General features: G+C 49.7%; 1 protein-coding gene across 2 annotated transcripts; it reads left to right on the top strand.

Annotated features, from left to right (window-relative positions):
* Positions 1-13,861: 13,861 nt before the first annotated feature.
* Positions 13,862-18,616, top strand: EGR3 (early growth response 3). Of its 2 annotated transcripts, none has more exons than XM_065399797.1 (3): positions 13,862-13,950; positions 15,683-15,840; positions 17,607-18,616. In XM_065399797.1, exons 1-3 carry the CDS (start codon positions 13,862-13,864, stop codon positions 18,614-18,616), a joined length of 1,257 nt encoding a protein of 418 aa, XP_065255869.1. The 2 variants fall into 2 exon arrangements, with proteins under 2 accessions (XP_065255869.1, XP_065255870.1); XM_065399798.1 differs by lacking the exon at positions 13,862-13,950 and adding an exon at positions 16,033-16,095 and having other exon boundaries at positions 15,687-15,840.
* The last annotated feature ends 420 nt before the right edge of the window (positions 18,617-19,036 follow it).

The following is a 19,036-nucleotide window of genomic DNA, read 5'->3' as shown; positions in this document are numbered from 1 at the left end:
ATAATTAAATAGTGTTCCACATGCAACTCAAAAGAATGCAGATAGAAGACAAGATCTGTAGAGCTGCATAGACGGGGCTTCCCTGCAGCCTTTGGGACAACAGTGGAATTGGCTAGGCCAGGTGTTCCTACAGAAGGAGGCCCCATGCTCCAAGGAATCTCATCAACAGGCAGGCATCACCTGACTGCAACTCTGGAAAGCTTCTTTAATCATCTCCCTCATCTGGCGCAGCCTCTCGGCCCTTAACTTACTCCATGGCTGTCTTCAGATTCTGTCTCCTCTCCCTGGTCTACGTACTCTAACCCTCATGCTAAAGAACCTATCTCATCCTGTTCCCTCCATCTCCCATTCAGCCTCAGGATTGGCCATTGTCCCCCACTCCCTGCCTTTCCATGTCCTGCCCTGTCCAACATCTAGACAGGCTGTCCACGTGCTCTGCTGGAGGATATGGGATTGGTATGAAATATCTAGATTCCCCAGAACTGTGGCTTTGAACCTGGGCAAAGTCCATTCAGCCCATGATACTATGAGTCCCAGGCAGTTCCCTGCATATGAGTCTTTTGGATAAGGTTTTCGAACCCCAAGGTTCTGCGTGGACACTAAAAATTCCAGGGCGTTTCTTATAAGAATCAAGATTTGCCCCGTGTGCTTGGCCAAAGTTTCCCTCTTCCCCAAGTGCTGTGCAGCATGCTGTGGCCAGTTCACCCCAGAGCTGGTTGCAGTTTAATGATAGTTTGTGAAATGCTGTTGAGTCCTCTGGGATGAGAGGCCCAGATAGAAATGCAAACTACATAACTCATTTCCAACAGCCTAGAGAGGCTGTAATGGGCTGGGATGCAGATTGTGGTATTTTTATCAGAGGGCTGTTAGAGATGAATTGCATGGGGATTTTGTTTTCCCACTTAGCTGAAGGAAAAGATCACTGAAGCTTTGTGTTATTTATTGTGTACTCCAGGGGTACCCACCTTTTAGGATGCCAGGGAGGACCACATTCTATTCTATTCTATTCTATTCTATTCTATTCAGGTTCTTATGCCATGCCCATCACCATGGTATCTGAGCACCAGGAACTCATTAGGAAGCCCAAGCTTTACCTGCTTTGGACATAAATACACACATCCTTAACTGAAATGTAAACACACTCCAGCATTTGGTTGCGCCTGGATCTTCCTTGGCAAATGAACAGTATTTGCTTGTTGCTACTTTGCTGGTAATGAAAGCCTACAATTGATCAGCTCTGTCCCCCTCTCAGAGTTACAAGAAAGAGGCAGCCACAGGCTGTGTGTTAAGACTCAGTGGGATACACGCTGGGAGCCCTGGTCCACTTGATTCTTGTTTTCTTTGCTTACGTCTTATCGGTTTTCTCGTATTCTTTTCAATTCAGATTGAATAAGGAGGCCCCTTTTCGGACCTAAGAACGGTTCCTCCATCCACAGATCCAGAGGGAGCCTAATGAGAAGCCACAGAAAGCTTCCCAGCGTAGGTCTGAAATGGCACTCCAGCTCTCTCACCGGAAGAAAATCTACAGTCGTACCATCCAGAATTACAGAGCCAGGACCTCATCCTGAACAGAAGGCTTAATGGGGCAGCCTACATCTCCCCAGCTCTAAGTGGAACCAGGCCCGCGTCCTGGGGCCACCATCCTCGCTTCCTCTCTTCATCCATAAGCAATAATTATACAGTCCCCCCCCCGCCCGCTCCCGGCTCTTAATGTCACGTCCGTCAAAGGGATGAAAGCGAGGGAGAGGCTGCAGAGGAAGGGAGTTCATGGGTTCCTTTTTGGTGGCAGGATATGGAAAGCTTCAGTCTGAACCCTGATAAACCAGCATCTCCTGCTTATGCCTTCCCCGCAAAATAAATAAATCAGGAAGCAAAGGATGGAAGAGTCCACCAGAATTGCAGAATGCTAAACACTAATCTCCCTGCTGGCGTTCATGCTCCAGTGCCTCGGTTATAACTAGCTGTGGGCCAACCATAGTCCCTTCTCCTGGTGCAGCACCTTCCATTGATGATTGCAAAGTGCTTTCCAGACATTAATGCAGAAAACTTCACTACCCCCCTATGCAGGAGACCAGCCTCAGCATTATTATCCTTATTTCATAGTGAGGCAAGCTGAGGGGCAGACAGGCTCCGACACCACTGGTTTTGGGTGGCCAGAGTGAGACAACCCCCCCATCCCCTGGGGCCTGGCTTAGCAGAGGGCAGAACACACACAGCCCCTGAAAATCAGGTCCAAAGAGTCTCCGAATAAGAGGTCTTCAAAATCAGAAGTCATTGGCATACCTGCTTTGCCCTGCATGATGCAACAAGTCTGGGAGGCATCCAAGAATAGAACCCAGGAATCCTGACTCTCAGCCCTGCACTTTAACCAGATTGTGCTCCCACTCTTTTGAGGTGGCAGGATGCCCTCTGTAAATCTTGGGCCAGTTGTGCTTATTCCACCTACTAAGTCATATTTCTACACCACGGTGGGCAAACTGTGACTGGGCATTTAAGTGTGTGTCTTTCTTGTGCCTTTCCACCACCTCCATGCTGATTTAAGAGCTGGTATGTTTGGTTCCTTGTGGAAGTGAGAAAAAATCTAATTCTGGCTGTGTCCATTGAATGTGGGAAATAGAATGAGGAAGTCTCTATCTGTGGTTTTGTTAAGGGAACTTTGGTTCAGGTGAAAAAGGTATTTCACTCAACAGCTAAAGAGATACAAAATGTATTACAAGGACAATTAGCGGAATAAACTGTATCTTCAGAATCACTGAGAGACAGTTTTTTCAGTGAGTGTGACAAGTGACAAAGGCTCCTATTCAGTATAGGTTCTGTACTGCCATCATCAACATCATATCTGAACACCTTCCAGCTGTGCATTAAGCAACATGACTGACATCTGTCACGTGCTTTATTCTCTCTCTCATCCTCTCCCCAGAGGGAGAATCGTGTGTGCACTGGAGGTTTTGATAGGGGTTTGTTTGGGGATTGTCTGCTTATAGATGTCCAGGCCGCCATGCATTTATGTTCGACAAAGACAGGTTGAAGAAGTGCGCCCAATGCTTGGGGCAGTTGTTTAATGTACCGTGTGCTAGGTTATTACATGAGAGGACTTCATGCTTGAAAAACTAAACTGGCTCTTTATTATAAGTATTTACAGAGATGCTGCAACTACAGCTAGCGTTCAAACCATGTGCATACAGACTGACTTCCTTGTGCCTCCTTCAAACTCTTCCTTCCTGCAACCTGTGCTCCTCCCTCCAAGTTCCACAAAGGTTGCTAAGTCTTACCTTTTACCTGACATGGTTTCTTAACACTGCTTTGCTGCTGATCCTGTCTATTCCAGTTTCAATGGGTGTAATGATGCCTTTTTTTTTATAGGCTTGCCAGTTCCTTCATCAGTGGCTCCAATAGAGCTAATGGAACTCTGCATTTCAGCAGTCTCATGGGCTGCACAGAGGGGTATGTTTCTAACTGCAGCTTGCGCTCTAGATATCCATCTCCTTGAATTCTGTTAGCGTATTGGTCAGGCTCTATGGTGACTGTTCTCCCTCCACTTTCACGGTGAGGATATTCTGGTGTTTATTGTGATCAGACCCATGGCTTGCACAAAAACAACGAGGAGTCCGGTGGCACCTTAAAGATTTATTTGGGCATAAGCTTTCATGGGTCAAAAACCCACTTCTTCAGATGCAGTTTTTTACCCACGAAAACTGATGCCCAAATAAATCTGTTAGTCTTTAAGGTGCCACCGGACTCCTCGTTGTTTTTGTGGATACAGACTAACACGGCTACCCCTCTGATACATGGCTTGCACTGCCCTGATGCCCATAGTGATATGTGGTGTGTCAGCTACTATACACTCAAGCGATAAGATCTCTTGTTCCATGGGTTTCTTATCAGCAGCCTGCATTTGTTCACTGGCCTTAGAATGGTTTTTATTGTACATCACCAGCACTTGGTCACATTTATCCAGTCTAATATTGCTGCTTATCAGTGTTGCTGGAATATATTGCAGCTGACTCCATGATCAAATCAGTTGTTGATTCATAGATTCATAGATTCTAGGACTGGAAGGGACCTCGAGAGGTCATCGAGTCCAGTCCCCTGCCCGCATGGCAGGACCAAATACTTTCTAGACCATCCCTGATAGACATTTATCTAACCTACTCTTAAATATCTCCAGAGATGGAGATGGATCTAATAGCATACTTGCAAATATGGCAGTGGAATGGCTGGCAGCCTTCTCTAGTGTGTAGACATTAGGAGTCTGTAGATTAAGTCACATTGCAATTCTCCTCCTTTTCATTGGAAGGCCCTGTGTCCTCCGTCACTGTATGTAGCTGCTTTTTTTCTTCCTGAGGTAGCCGCGGCATTGGAACATAAAGTGGGTGTGTTTTCCAAATACCTTACCCTGTTGCCTGTGAGCTGGGCATTGTTATTTTTGCCTTTTGTGTTGCTTTCCACAAAATAGATACTGGACCATGAAGGTTGCATTGTTGGCCAGTCTGTCTCTGTCCTGCTTCCTGGGTTCCTTTAGCTTGAGCCTGCATACTTGCTCTGCATGCACTAGGGGCTGTCATTGTTTTGATCCTGGATAATTCAGCTGCCCTGGATAATTCAGCTATCTGGAGGCATTTCACTAGAGTTAGATCTGTTTCTTTCAACAATCTCTCCTGTAAACTGGGATCACGTGTCCCACAAATGATCCTGTCTCTGGTTAGGGAATCTTTAAGGTCTCCAAAGTTACATGTGGATGCCAGGGTTCTCAGCTCTGCAATGTAAGTATTTATTCACTCTTCTGCTTCTTAGTTTCAGGTAAAAAACAGTCTCTCTCTCACTCTGTCTGGTGTCACAGAACTCATCAAATCCCTTTTTCAGCAATTGCAGTGTTTCAGGCATTATGCCTGGCAACAGTGTTTCACTCACTTCTCCCCTGTTTTACCCAACGAGATGGTAAAAAAGCTTTTCCATCTTTTTCTCATCTTTGTCCCCCATGGTCAGCTCTGTACACAGCCTAAATTTTGTTTCCATTGCTTCCATGCTTGTGCAGGTTCTTTTGTCTGGAAATCCAACATTCCCAGTGATTTAAGTCCCTCCATGCTGTCTGTTTGCTTTGTTTCTAGGTCCTGCTTTGTTTGCCTGTTAATAATACTCTCTGTCTTGCTGTGGGATTTGCTAGACTACCACTGCTATCGTGATCCATGTTGCATGCTGGGTATTAGCATGAGAGGACTCCATGCTTGTAAAACTAAACTGCCTCTTTATTAAGAGAATTATTGACATAGATGCTGCCACTTCATCTAGTTTTCTAGCCATGTGCACACAGACTGATTTCTTGGTGCCTCCTCCAAACTCTTCCCTCCTGCAACCTATGCTTGTCCTTCTAAGTTCCATGCAGGTGACTAAAAAAAAAGTGGCGATGTTTGTTATGCTCCTCAGTTCCTATCGGAGTTTGTTCCCTCATCTCGAATCAGCCCTCAAGAAAGTTCTGTCGCCTGCACAGAGGAGCTTTACCCTCCTGGTAAGAAGTTGTGCCTGAGAAGTAGTGTTGTCTCCCAGAATATAAGCTCTGGGTTTGTTGGCAAAGTAAAGCTTTTTATTCAAAGATCCGACATCTCCGTGGACCATGTCCTGCTGCATTACATCCTGGGGCCTGTAGTCTCTGTGAGCCGCACCTTAAGGGTGACGGCAGCTGGATCCTGCTCCATTTTAAATCAATGAGGTGTGACTGTCAGACACCCAGCAATGTATCAGTGTGGTCCTCAGCTTATTGAAATTCAGGTGCCCCCTTTCCCTGATTGGAGTGAAGGAGACAGGGCTCTCTGTGGAGGATGGTCTCAGGGAGCAGCTGGAGGTTTTGGTGGCCAGTGGAGGGTTCCATTGCCATGGACTGCTGCTTCTGAGTATTGAGGGAGTCGAAAGTTCCCTACCGAGTTAGGAAAACTCTTGCTGCAGCATCAACATCTGAGCAGCAAAGGAAGCCTCAAGGGAAGCGTCTCTCTGTGTGTCCGTGTGTGTTGGGAAGCATGTGTGTCCGTCTGTGTGTATGTGTGCACCATGGAAAATGTGTGCCAGTGCATCCTTGTGTCTTGGGAAGTGTGTGTCCTTGTGTATGTGTCCGTGTGTTTTGGGAAGTGTGCGTATGTCAACCCCCTCCTGCGCTGCCTGCACACTCCTACCCGTCTGAGTGGCTTCTTTCTCGCCTTTGCTAATACAGTTGCTGCTGCCAGCCAGCTGCTAGTGCTGCCACCTTCAGGGATCATCCCTCCCAGCTGCAGACAGAACTTTCACTCAGCAGCATTTCCTGCACAACTCTGACTGGACCTGAAACTGAGCTGGTCCTGGCCTCCCAAGCACTGCCAGGTCGCTGCTCCGCTCTCATGGCCTCAGCTTTCCCTGCCCAATGGGGTCAGTGAGATGACTGATTAAATTAAATGGAGCTGTCCCTTCCCGATGAGATCCTGCACTTGGATGCTTGACAAAGGACCAGCCTGTCTTCTGGATCCTGGGACTCCTCTTCTGGGAAGAAACACCCCAGTCGAGTCAGGAACAAGAAGCCACATCAGGAAAGTCATCCTGCTGGCATGGAATGACTGGAGATTTAGGGGAGTGGGATGGCCACGAATCCCATAACCAGCCTCACGCTTTATCTCTTGTCCTGACATGCGGTGTTCGTTTGCAGTCATATTCTGGCCTACCTGAGGTCATAATGGGATCGGGAGCACAAGTCCTCCAAGCAGCAGAGGGCATGGAGTTTCCACAGACCAATCAAGAGGGTTATGTTAAAAACTCCTGGTCCCTGTGCAGCCTGGAGCATGCCCTCCATGTCTTGATTCAGGGAAGACACGCAGAATATCTGCTCCATAGAGTTTGAGAGAGTTGTTGCACACCATGGTTCCCCCCCGGCTACGGCTTTCCAGGTAAGCGTGTAGCCTGAAGCCAGAATTTGGCCCACAGATAGTAAGGAATAAATTCTTTCATGGTATAACTCCCTTGAAATTACACTCGGGATTAATTTAGCCCTAAATCTCTACATTATTATTGTTATATATGAAAGCATGTTGTGCCCATCACCATGGTATCTGGGTGCCTTACAAAGCTACACGTATGGTTACATGTAGAATCAATTGCTATGGTCATAACAGCCGTACTGAACGAGACATCTGGACAGCCCAGGATACAGGTCCCAGTGGCCACCAGCTCATCCTGTCAGACGAAAGGTTGACCTGTCCTTGTTTCTTCTGACTGAACATGGCAAAGTGCATTTTCTTTCAGTCAGTAACAAGCTCTCCCAAACTACAGCTGTGTTACCTCTGACCCATCACCCAAGGTGATGTCAGGAAATGAGTCAAAGGGACATTAGGTGTGCTGCAGTGCTGTACATCATTGGTTTGGAAATCCCAGTGCCTGCTGACCCAGATGCTTCAGAAGAAGGCAACAATCCAACACAGTTCACCTCTCCAGTTGTAAGTGGGAGCCTTGGCGAATTGGTGGTGCTGCTCCAGAATTCTATGGTGTCTGTCTAACTATCCCACGAGGAGCATCCAGCAGAGGTGCCTTTTAATGAAGGGATAGGTGACAGCTGGAAACGTGACAGACTTGCTTCAAAGCCTAGTGTAGAATGAAAAGCAAGAAAGAGAAATCGACAGTGGCTGTCAGGAAGAGCTGTCATCTCAACCACCATGTCATTATAATCCTTTCTGGTGGCTCTCAGTTCCTGCCTCTCTCCCTACTGTAAACAGAGCCTGCCGCAGCAGTTCAGGCAGGCAAGACAAGCTTTCCCGAAGTTCAAAAATGAAATGATGGGCTCTAGCTGCCTCCTCTGGGCTCTTTTTGTCCCACTGATGTGATCCTATGGCTTGCAAAGTGAACAGTTTGGGGCCCTGAAAAATAAACACACCCTGTTGCCATGCCCACCTGGTGGTTTCTGAGGGCTTAAAGATTCGATTCAGGTTCCCTTTTGTTCTCCTTTTCCCCTTCTCAAGGCAACTTGAGAAAAAGAGTTTGTATAGAGTGACTACCAAAGCAGCCGCTGTCAAACATGGCCCAGAGTCAGCTGTCTTAGCAGCTTTCTCAGGGCCAGGTGTAGGACTTGATGGAACAGGTGCAGAACCAATGCAGAAGTTTAGGGCCAAAAGTCTCAGCATTCCTTGAATACAAGAGTCTGAGGCCTAGTATCCCAGCATTCGGGGCCAGAGGTCCCAGCAACCTGTCAATACAGGTGTCCCCATCTCCTCACAATATGGAAATGCACAACCATGTGCTGGGAACATCCCAAAAACTCAGAGCCTTTATGGGAAGTTCACCACTGCAAACTTGAAGCCAAATTCCCTGAGAAATAAGAAGGCATAGAGGGCCATGAGGGGAATCTTCTATTTCTGTCTCCAGGGACATTGTTGGTAGAGGCCATTTCTATCTATTCAGGAAGACGATTGTGGGGCTCTTCTCTGTGTGTCTACACAGTGGCGTCTCTCTGTATAGAAGATCAGACATGCTATTCTCTCTCTGTATGTACTTTTTAGTCATTACTTAGATGACAAACTAATTAGTTCCCCTTTTAAAAACCCCAGCTGTGCTCTGTGAATACCCTCAGCAGCGTTCTCTTTCTCCCCTTGCGCTGCACCTGCATGAATTTCAGCAGAACAAGCAGCACATGAATCACCCTCACACCTTCCTGCACAGATCAACTTCTGCTAAAATTGCTGGGCAGCAGCAGGGCCCATGGTCACAAGACCGAAAAAAAGTTAGGGAACTCACATGTCAGCTGACAGCCAGAGCCTACACAGCTCAGAGGTAAAGGCACTGCAGGGTTATTAATATTCAAAGTTTGCATTTTTGGTGGTGGTGGCTGTCCCCAGATATGCAGAATTTTGCACTAGACCCTTTCATCCGGCGAATCACAAACTACTTTAAAAGGGTGAAAAAAAGATGGTTCGGTCATTAGGGTACTAGCCTGGGCTGTAGAAGACTGGGGCTCAGTTCCCTGCTTTGCTACACTTTCTCTGTGCCTCAGTTCCCCATCGATACAATGGGGATAATAGCACTTCCCTATCTCAGAGAAAAATTGTGAGGTTAAACACATGAAACATAAGGCAGTGATTGGATAGTATGGTAACATGATGCTCTCAACCCCTGTGTAACAGAGAAGGAAACCTAAGGTACAACCTGGTGCAATGACTTGCCCAAGGCCACGTGGCCTTCAAGTGACAGAGCCACGAATAGAACCCAGGTGTCCTGACTCTCACTTCATCCCTCTTCTCTATTTAACCATACTGCAGCAGGTGGGTCTCCTAGGGCAACAAAATATTACGGGTAGTAAAATATCTAGTGCCTAAGGATTGTGCAAGAGAGTGGAGGGTTGGGAAAGGAGGTTATTTTTCCAGTTTGTCTAGGGCAGCAAAACTTCCTGGCACCAATGCAACATCAGAGAAGTTTTTTGAGGTTGACATGGCGCCTGGATTAGATGCTGAGTTTGAGGTTATGTCAGTTTCTCTCTCCACGCTTTGTTAACACAGAGAATTTTTTGAACACAGAAGAAAATAATATTTGGGGGGATTTCCAGGATATGGATCAATGTTATTAAATTATTATTATTATTATGTATTTGTATTACTGTACTGCCCGGAGGTTACAATCAGCACTGGGGTCTCTTTTTGCTAGGCATTGTACAAACACACAATAAGAGACAATCCCTGCCCAAAGGATCAGAATCAGTGACTCTTTTTGGGCCGTTGTTTCGTGTAGACACGCGTTAGTGAAAGTATACAAAATCATAATTAAAGCCTCTCCATTTTCACATATATTTGTCAATAAACACAAAGAAGTTGTCAGCAAATAAATGTGAAGCTAAAAAAACCATTTTTCATTTCTCCCCATGCTGCTCCCCCACACAACTGCAGCACTGAGACATCCCTATGATGTAAAACTGCCTAGGAGCAGAGGAACAGCTGACAGCTAGACAAACCAGGTGCTATTTGAAAACAGTTCAGGAGTTTGGGGTTGCATGTATCTTTTCCTCTTTTGTCTAAACTTGGGCCTTCTCAGCCCAGGAAAATTGCATCAGTTTAACTTAAATAGTTCAGTTAAGCCAATGTAAACTCCCGTGTGGATATTCTGATTTCAGCTTCAAAGTATCTTATTACAAGTTATGTTAAACCAAAATAAACCACTCTTAAACCAAAATAAGTGTGTCCACACTGGGATTTACACCAGTCGGTTTAAATACACAGCTTAGGTTAAACTGCTGCAACTTTCCTGTGTAAACAAGCCCTAATGACTCAGTAGGCTTTGAAGTGCAAGGCAGGCTTTATCAATCAAACCAGAGTTTCCATATGTTTGGATTATTAGTGGGAAATATTTTTTTCTCTCTGCAAGAACTTGGTAATGGAGAACTCCAAGGCAAGGGGTGTGACTAGCAATGCGAAATGAGTTCACACACTAGCTGATCCATTGCCCCTCCACCCACTGTAGACTCATCATCTCCCCAGGCAGGTAACCATATTGGTTGGGACCATGTGGAACAATGCCAAGACTGGGGCTGGGCTGCCTGGCACTCACGTGGATGCAGGGCTGGAACCTGCCTTTCACCATCTCGTAGGGTGAGGACAGCTGGGCCAGTGCCTGCTTGCTCCTTCACAATAATTAGGAATGAAAGTCTCATCTGTGTCTGCCAATAAAGCAAACACTCAGCCCTCCACTATAAAATCTGGAGTAGCTTTTTATTGTTATTTATTATTATTCTGCGTTTGGCAGTGGAGGCAACCCGGGCACTAGAGTCGAGGGGGGAGTCCTGATCTGCACGCCCTGACCCACCTGTGTGGCTGCTAAGCAGTTCTTGGAAGTAGGGGTGAGAGATCAAGCCCTCTTTGAGGAATCCAAGAGCATCGTTTCTGGGAAGTATTTTTATATAATATAGGATAGGGCATACACTGCAACCTGATGCATTCCAGACACCCCCTCCCTCCCCCCAAATATGCCATCAGAAGACTCCTCAGGAACCAGAGTTAAAAAATGCTGTGTCTGGAGGGGGGCCAAAATCTAGCAGAAGCAAGTGTAACCCACTGGTCAGTGTATGTTATGTTATCTCCCTCTGAGCCAGAGCCATAGAGTCTGTGTGTCTGTTACAGCCCCTAGTCATGGAGGCTGGTTTTTTTAGCTATAGCTTTTAACTCCGGAGGTGCCCTGTTCAACCCCCAGTGGGTCAACTAAAATGGCAACCATCACACAAGCAAATTCCCACTCCATCCCACGCTTTGCTTTGAAGAATGTGGGAATGGAAATCCCAGTTATCTCTGTATGAGTTTAGTGAGTGGGTGAAAAAGATCCTAACCCTTCTATTTTTTTCTCCCAAAGATCCTTATATTCCTTGCACCACTAGTGATTTCCTATTCAAAGTTGGGACTATGTAGTTTATAGTGTCATAGGTATGTACATAAGGCTTTCCAGCCACATCATAGTCAAGGGACCAAATTCTGATTTCATTTACACCTGCATAAATCTGGAGCAACCCCTTTGATTTCAATGGAGCTACTCCAGATTTACACCAGTGTCACTAACAGTAAAATCTAGTTTAAAGTCCTTCTCCCAAGGAGTTTATAATCTAAACTGAACAACTGAGATACACAGTATAATAATTCAGATACAGGAGAACTCCAAAATATAGAGTGGGGGAGGGATAACTCAGTGGTTTGAGCATGGGCCTGCTAAACCCAGGGTTATGAGTTCAATCCTTGAGGGGGCCACTTAGTGATCTGGGGCAAAATCAGTACTTGGTCCTGTTAGTGAAGGCAGGGGGTTGGACTTGATGACCTTTCAGGGTCCCTTCCAGCTCTATGAGATAGATATAGGAGCACTGGAATGGGTTACCTACAGAGGTGGTGGAATCTCCATCCTTAGAGGTTTTTTTAAGGCCCGGCTTGACTGGGATGATTTAGTTGGGTTGGTCCTGCTTTGAGCAGGGGGTTCGACTAGATGACCTCCTGAGGTCTCTTCCAACCCTAATCTTCTATGATTCTAACTCAAAGATTGGGAGCCCAGCCCTCTGTTCCATACGGAGCCATAAGGACTGCAGGATCAGGCCATAGTCAGTACAGGGAACAAAGCTGGAAGGAGGAAAGAATCGGTCCCTTAAAATTCTGCAGCATCTGCCCCCAAGACAGTGGGAAGCAGGAGTGTTTGGTGCCATTCCCAGAGGGATGCCTTCTGTGTCCTAGCCCCCACTCCCAAAAGCTGGCAACATCCATTCTGCACACGACAGGGTAGTACATGGCTTGGTGTTTTATACTTTGGGATGTTCAATGAGCAGAATCAACACCACCTTCCTCCCCAGCTAGATCAATTGAGTAGGGTGACCAGATAGCAAGTGTGAAAATTGGGACAGGTGGGGGCAGGGAAATAGGCGCCTATATAAGACAAAGCCCCGAATATTGGGACTGTCTCTATAAAACTGGGACATCTGGTCACCCCAAGCAGTGCACTGCAGGGGGGTCTTTTGGGGGTGAGGCCTTAGGCCAATCCCGTTTGCTGAGTGTGGGCATTCAGCATGGGGGTTATGCAGAACACCCCCACCCCGCCCTCTAGCTACTCTGCTCTGGGTGGGGTGGGGTGGGAGGGGGCTTGCCAGAGGCTGGCTGCACCCCTGCATGTAGCCCGGTGCCAGCTGAGCCTTCCACTGGCCCCGGGGAGCGAGCCCAGCCCCGGGTCCCTGCAGGGGGAGCGGTCCCAGGCCGGGAGGGTGCAAACCACCCCCACCCCCCCTCCTCCGGGCGGCTCCTTTAAAGGCTGCCAGTTCCGCTCGGTCTCTTTCCACTGTAGCCGGGGAACCGGAACCCTGCTGCCATAGAAGGAGCTGGGGGCGGTGCCGGATCTGAGCCTTGTATGGAGCTTCCCCTGGGCTGCCTGCCCTGCCGGGCCTCCCCCTCCTGCCGCCGGGGCTCCCTCCCCTCCCCGCCTGGCTGCAGCGGGCCCCGGAGGGGGTCAGAGGGCCCCTACCCCAGGGGGGCAAGCACCTAAGGGGGCCGGGCTCCACGCCCCCCGCCCAGGCCCGGCTGGGGGCTCCTTCCCCCTCCAATGCCAGCATCTAACGGGGCCGTGCTCCACCCCTGCAATTCAGGGTTACCTTTCCCGGTGCAAACACCTCCTGGGGTAAGGGCCCTGCAGAGCTACCCCCCCCCTCCAGGCAATGGGGGCACAGTTCCCTTCTGGGCACTGCAAACTCCTAATGGGGCAGAGTGAAGCGCCCCCCGGCAGGACTACACCCCATCCCACTAGTACACCTCTAATGGGGCATGTCCCCCCACCCCAAGTTTGCAGCTGAGAGCTCTCCCAAACAGCAGTGTAACTTTGTAACTTAGCCCCTAGGGGCTGGGGGTTGCTGCTTTTTTTGTTTGTTTGTTTTGTTTGTTCTGTGTTTGTACAGCAAGCAGCAAAATGGGGTCCTGCTCCAGGACTAGGGCTCCTAGGCGCTATGGTAATACAAATAAATAATATAATTACTGTGTGTTAGTTACACAGGCATCGGATGGGGACAGGCTTGCCTCCCAAGGGAAGAGTTCAGGGATCATCCTGATGTGTCCTCCCCCTCCCCCCATTCAAACATGCTACCCCCAAGTGTAAAATGTAGTACCCCACCCCCACCCAAAAATGAAAATAATGGCACATGTTCACTCCCACCCAATTCCCCCAACGAGTTCAAGGCTACACCTTCCCCCTAAAAGAAGAGGCATGCTTCTGATGATGCAGGCCCGCCCCAAACGTGCAGTTCAGGGCTCACTCTGAAAAATAAATCAGGGATCTAAAGATGCACAATCAACCCCTATGTCGTCCGTCCCCCCCCCAAGTGTGCAGTTAGAGATTCATCCGCAAATGCAGAAATCTCATGCTGAATTCTCCTCCCTACCTCCTCAGATTCAGATTTCCTACACATGGATTTCACTCGCATTGCAAAGCTGGCCCTGCAGGAATTGGGTAAGTGGAGCTGTTGCAACATAGAATTTTTCCATACATTTGCTATATAACTCGGAGGGTTTTATTTAAAGATAGCATCAGTTGGCACACTTAACACGAAACCACCTAATTACTGACGCCTTGGAAGTGCCAAACTTTGAAGGGGGAGGGGAGGTTAAAAATCACAGGCGACCAACGAGTGTAACCAGCTTTAAATTATGCAAAGTGCTCCTGTGCATAATATCAGGGAGAGAGGTGCCGGGGCTACTGGATGCAAATTCATTTCTTTTCCTCTCCCATGATTAGCTTGAAAAGAAATCTCAAGTCTGCCGCGACTTCTGCAAGTTCAGCACCTTTAAGCCAGTGGTCTTAAGCACTTCACTCCCACAAAACACTGCCTGACACTGTGCAGTGGCACCTCCATAGCTCACCGTTCTTGGTTCCCTTGGAAATGAAACCATTTCCCTGTGGCCAGTTTTGCTTCCCAGCGTTGTGTGTGCACAAAACCCAACACATTAAGCCTCTAGTTCCTCAAGAGAAGATCCTGGTTCGGACCCCCGTCTCCAGACCTACCTATCTTTGGGGGGGGGGGGGGGGGGAGAATGCATGGAGTTAACATATACTAAATTGTGACTACTAAGTAATCCATAGGAATATCTCCCCAAATGAAAGTGTTTCTTTGCATGCAGGAGTTTGTTGGGGGGGGGGGGTGTTTCAAGTTATGTACAGTGGTTATTTCCTGTTTAGCTTTCCAGATGTGCATTGACAGCTTAGCAAAGTTACAGCAAGCAACTAGTCAATTACCATCTACGCCGACTGTCTTTAAAACACGGTTTGCTTTAAAAACACAATCCGATGGCACCATTGCAAAGGGGAGCTGGGTGACCACCCAGGGCTGGGCACGGGTAAGTTCAGTGGCTAGAACTTGTCTTTCAAAAGTAATTGCGAAGTCATCTCAAAGTCACGACGAGCGCTGTTTCTTTTTAAAAGTCCACTCTGGCTGACGGAGGCAGAGAGGTGCCTCTCCAGCCATGCCCGAGGTAAATAATAATAGCGAGCGCCCGGTGCACAGGAGCGTGGTCAAATCTTGACCCGGGTTAGGCAGGGCAGCTTGTCGTCCAGATGTGCTTTCAGAGCTATATAGCCGATAAAGATTCTTTTTTAGTGCACCGAGGTGCTTTCAAAATCGTGCACCGCGTCCCTTGCTTTGCATCGCAGTTGCAAAGCAGCATTGGCTGAGGCGCTGCTTCCTGCTTTCTAGTTTTCCATTGTGAGGAGCTTCCATTGTGACGTCGCCCTCTCGGCTGGGCTTTGTCTGTCCATATATGGGCAGCTACGTCACGGAGCTTTCCAGTGCCTCACATAAATAGGCTGTGGATTTCCCTGGCTGAACATTTGGGCAGCAGTGAGTGAACCTGCTCGCAAGAGAGGGGGACAGAGACAGAGCGACAGAGACAAGGAGGGAGGAGGGATCAAATACTCCCACCGGCTTCTACAACCAGATCTGCAAGCCAGATCACCCCCTCCCACTCGAGGAAACACCACCAAGGACCCACTGAGGATTGTACCCCCATCCCTTTCCCCCGCCTCCGCAAACCACCCCCAACTCCCCCGCCTACCCCCCCTCAAAACCCCCTCCCCCACCCCAACTTTTCTCTTGCATGATTTCCCTTGCACGGATTTGCCACTCGGATCGGATGCCGTTTCATTGGGAGCTGAGCTCAGAGCCACGCTGAACCTGCTTCTCCTCCAGTGCTATGACAGGCAAACTCGTGGAGAAGCTGCCGGGGACCATGAACACTTTGATGAACCAGTTGCCTGACAATCTGTACCCAGAGGAGATCCCCAACTCTCTGAATATCTTCTCCAGCAGCAGCGAGTCAGTGGCTCACTACAACCAGATGGCTGCAGGTAAGGGGAAGGGATATATGGGGAGGAGAGGGGGTGGGGGTAAAGGAGGAGGACGCGTGTTGTGTGTGGGGTGTGATGGAGCCTAGAAGGAAAAGGAGACGATGGGGCTGGGAATCTTTCCCCCACCCACCCATCCATCCAACGTCCCCTTCTTTATGTGTTTCTATGCGTTCGCTGTCTCCGCTGCTGCAGGGCTTTCCTTCGCTTCTCGGGGCTGTAGTGGGGAGTGGAAGCTGCCAGACAGAGAGGTGGCAGGTATGGTGCCGGTGCAGAATCGCTGGGGGTCGGACGGTGGGCAGCGGGTCCTGAGGTGCAGGCTTAAAGGGGCCATCTCCAGCCACCCCAGGCGCTATTCAAAGTCATGGATGCTTCCCCTTGGAGAGGGATAGTGTGTATTATTATACGTGCGTGTGTAAATGCAATGTGACTCTGTGTGTGTTAGGTGTCTCTCCCTCTGTGTGTATCTAGCTAGAGATATCGATATCTGTCCTGTGTATCTATTCCATGGGGTTAGTCTAGAGTCTGCTGCCCATTGCTGCCTTAGGCACTGGGGAGAAATAATCCGGCACAGACTTTTTTATGAATATTGTTGTCAGAACGATAAGGGTGTGGGTGTGTGAAATCTATTTTCCAACATGGGGATGCAGCGGGAGTGGTGGGAATAGGGAGCTTTCGGGGGAGGAGGAGATGGAGCAAACCCTTGGGGAGACAGGTGAGCCTGTAAGGCAGAGAAGCGATGGCTCCGCTCTCTCATCCCGCACCCCACCCCTCTCCCCGGCCAGGAGTACTTGGGTGCTGCTGAAGTTGCCCCGGCTGCTGCTCTGGTTTCTTCCAACTTGATTTCTTGGCTGGGGGAGGGGGGTGTTTCTAGAACCTCGATCCCCGCTCAGGGAGCCGACCCGGTTCTGCCGTCCCCTCTGCACACCTCTGCCCCGATCCGAACCGCGGAAGCTCTTGTATTTTGCCAATTCAATCCGTTGCAGGATTGCAACTCCACAGCTGCGCTGCTCGCTCTAAAACTCCCTTGTATCTTCCATAACTGGGCTGGACGCAGAAAACACGGCAAGTTTGTAAAGCGCTGGTGGCCGGACACGGGTCCCTTGGAGTCCCCAGCTCTGCCTGTGGGGTGGCAAAGCACCTGGACACCAGCTGAGAGACCAGTTCGCTCTTGGCAGCCTGAGCCTACCTGTAACTTCAGGTACCTGCTTCCTCCTGATCCACCTCGAGGGCTTTACTGGGCTATAGCCATACAAGACAACACAATGCGTGTCTCTCTAGTCCGTGTGTGTGTGTAGTTGTCACCTCTAGAGCTGTCTTTGTGGAGATGTATATGCAGTCTATATGTAGATTGTCCCAGCTGTCTATAACTGCGTGTGTGTGAACACCTATGGGTATGTATTTGTGTATCAGTGTGTATGTGTGAGCACAGGTGTGTGTATTTGTGGCTGTGTGTGTGTCACTACCCACGTATGGATACACATGGCTGTGGGTGAAAGTACCCATAGATGTGTATAATATAGATCTCAGCCAAGCTTCTGTTTCATTTTCCTGCTTGTTACCTGGGCAGTGTTTTGGGATTGAGCCGCAGTTCTAGGTAAAAGTCCCTCACCTGGGTATTTCTCGCCCCATCCCACCTCTCTGGGTGTCCCAGATCTTAGACCCCGTCCCGTTTTCCCTCCTCCTGTTTTATCTAGGGCCCCAACATTTTTGCCTGCACCACTCTCTGACGCGGCGTTACTCATCCCCCTTCTCTTTCCTTTTTGCAGAGAATGTTATGGATATTGGATTAGCGAACGAAAAGACCAACCAAGAGCTGTCGTCCTATTCGGGTTCTTTCCAACCCACCCCTGGCAACAAGACTGTTACCTACCTGGGGAAATTTGCTTTCGATTCCCCGTCCAACTGGTGTCAGGATAATATTATCAGCCTCATGAGCGCTGGGATTCTGGGGGTGCCCCCTTCCTCCAGTGCCATCACCAGCACCCAGACCTCTACAGCCAGCATGGTGCAGAACCAGGGAGAGGTGGACCAGATGTACCCTGCGCTGCCCCCCTATTCCACCTGCAGTGACCTCTACCCGGAGCCAGTGTCCTTTCACGACCCCCAAAGCAACCCAGGGCTCACCTATTCGCCCCAGGATTACCAAGCAGCCAAGCCAGCCTTGGACAGTAACCTCTTCCCCATGATCCCAGACTATAACCTCTATCACCACCCCAACGACATGGGCACGCTCACTGAACACAAACCCTTCCAGAGTTTGGATCCCATTCGGGTCAACCCTCCCCCCATCACCCCGCTGGAGACCATCAAAGCCTTCAAGGACAAACAGATCCACCCCAGCTTCGGCAGCCTCCAGCAGCAGCCCCTCACCCTGAAGCCCATCCGGCCCAGGAAGTACCCCAACCGGCCCAGCAAAACCCCGCTCCACGAGCGACCCCACGCGTGCCCGGCCGAGGGCTGCGACCGGCGCTTCTCCAGATCCGACGAGCTCACGAGGCACCTGAGGATCCACACGGGCCACAAGCCCTTCCAGTGCCGCATCTGCATGAGGAGCTTCAGCCGCAGCGACCACCTCACCACCCACATCCGCACCCACACGGGCGAGAAGCCCTTCGCCTGCGAGTTCTGCGGGCGCAAGTTTGCGCGCAGCGACGAGCGCAAGAGACACGCCAAGATCCACCTGAAGCAGAAGGAGAAGAAGGCCGAGAAGGGCTCCTCTTCCTCCTCCTCCTCCCCGCCCGTGTCCTTGGCCCCGGTGGTCACCACCTGCGCATGAGGCTCCCGCCCCGATCCCTGGTCCCAGTGCCTCCCAATTGCTGCCTTTAGCAAAAGCGCAAACATGGGGATCCCTCACCAAGGAACAGTTGGCAGTGCGCGCACCTCCCCTCCTGTCCCCGCTTCGTGGGGACTTCGCTTTCAATCGGATCGTCTTGATCCGAATCGGCTGCGGGAGGGGCGGGGGAGCCCCCCACTTCTCCCAGCGGAGTGTAGTGGGGGGCGGGTGAGGGGTTGCAGGGCTGTGATGTGCCAGCTGTGGAAAGGCATGCGGTGCGAGCGAGGGTGGTGGTGACGGTGTCGGGGAAGCTCCCCGCTCCGAATATGCGCGCCCCCTTCCTCCCCCCCCTCGCTACTCATTGGAGGTGGTGGGGGGAGCACCAAAGCGCAGTGCTTGCTGCCCGTTGAGACTGTGCGTCCC

Source organism: Emys orbicularis, chromosome 2 (assembly GCF_028017835.1).
Source record: "Emys orbicularis isolate rEmyOrb1 chromosome 2, rEmyOrb1.hap1, whole genome shotgun sequence".
NCBI lineage: Eukaryota > Metazoa > Chordata > Testudines > Emydidae > Emys > Emys orbicularis.
The sequence above is the reverse complement of the archived record's forward strand: the minus strand, read 5'-3'. Positions and strand labels throughout refer to the sequence as shown.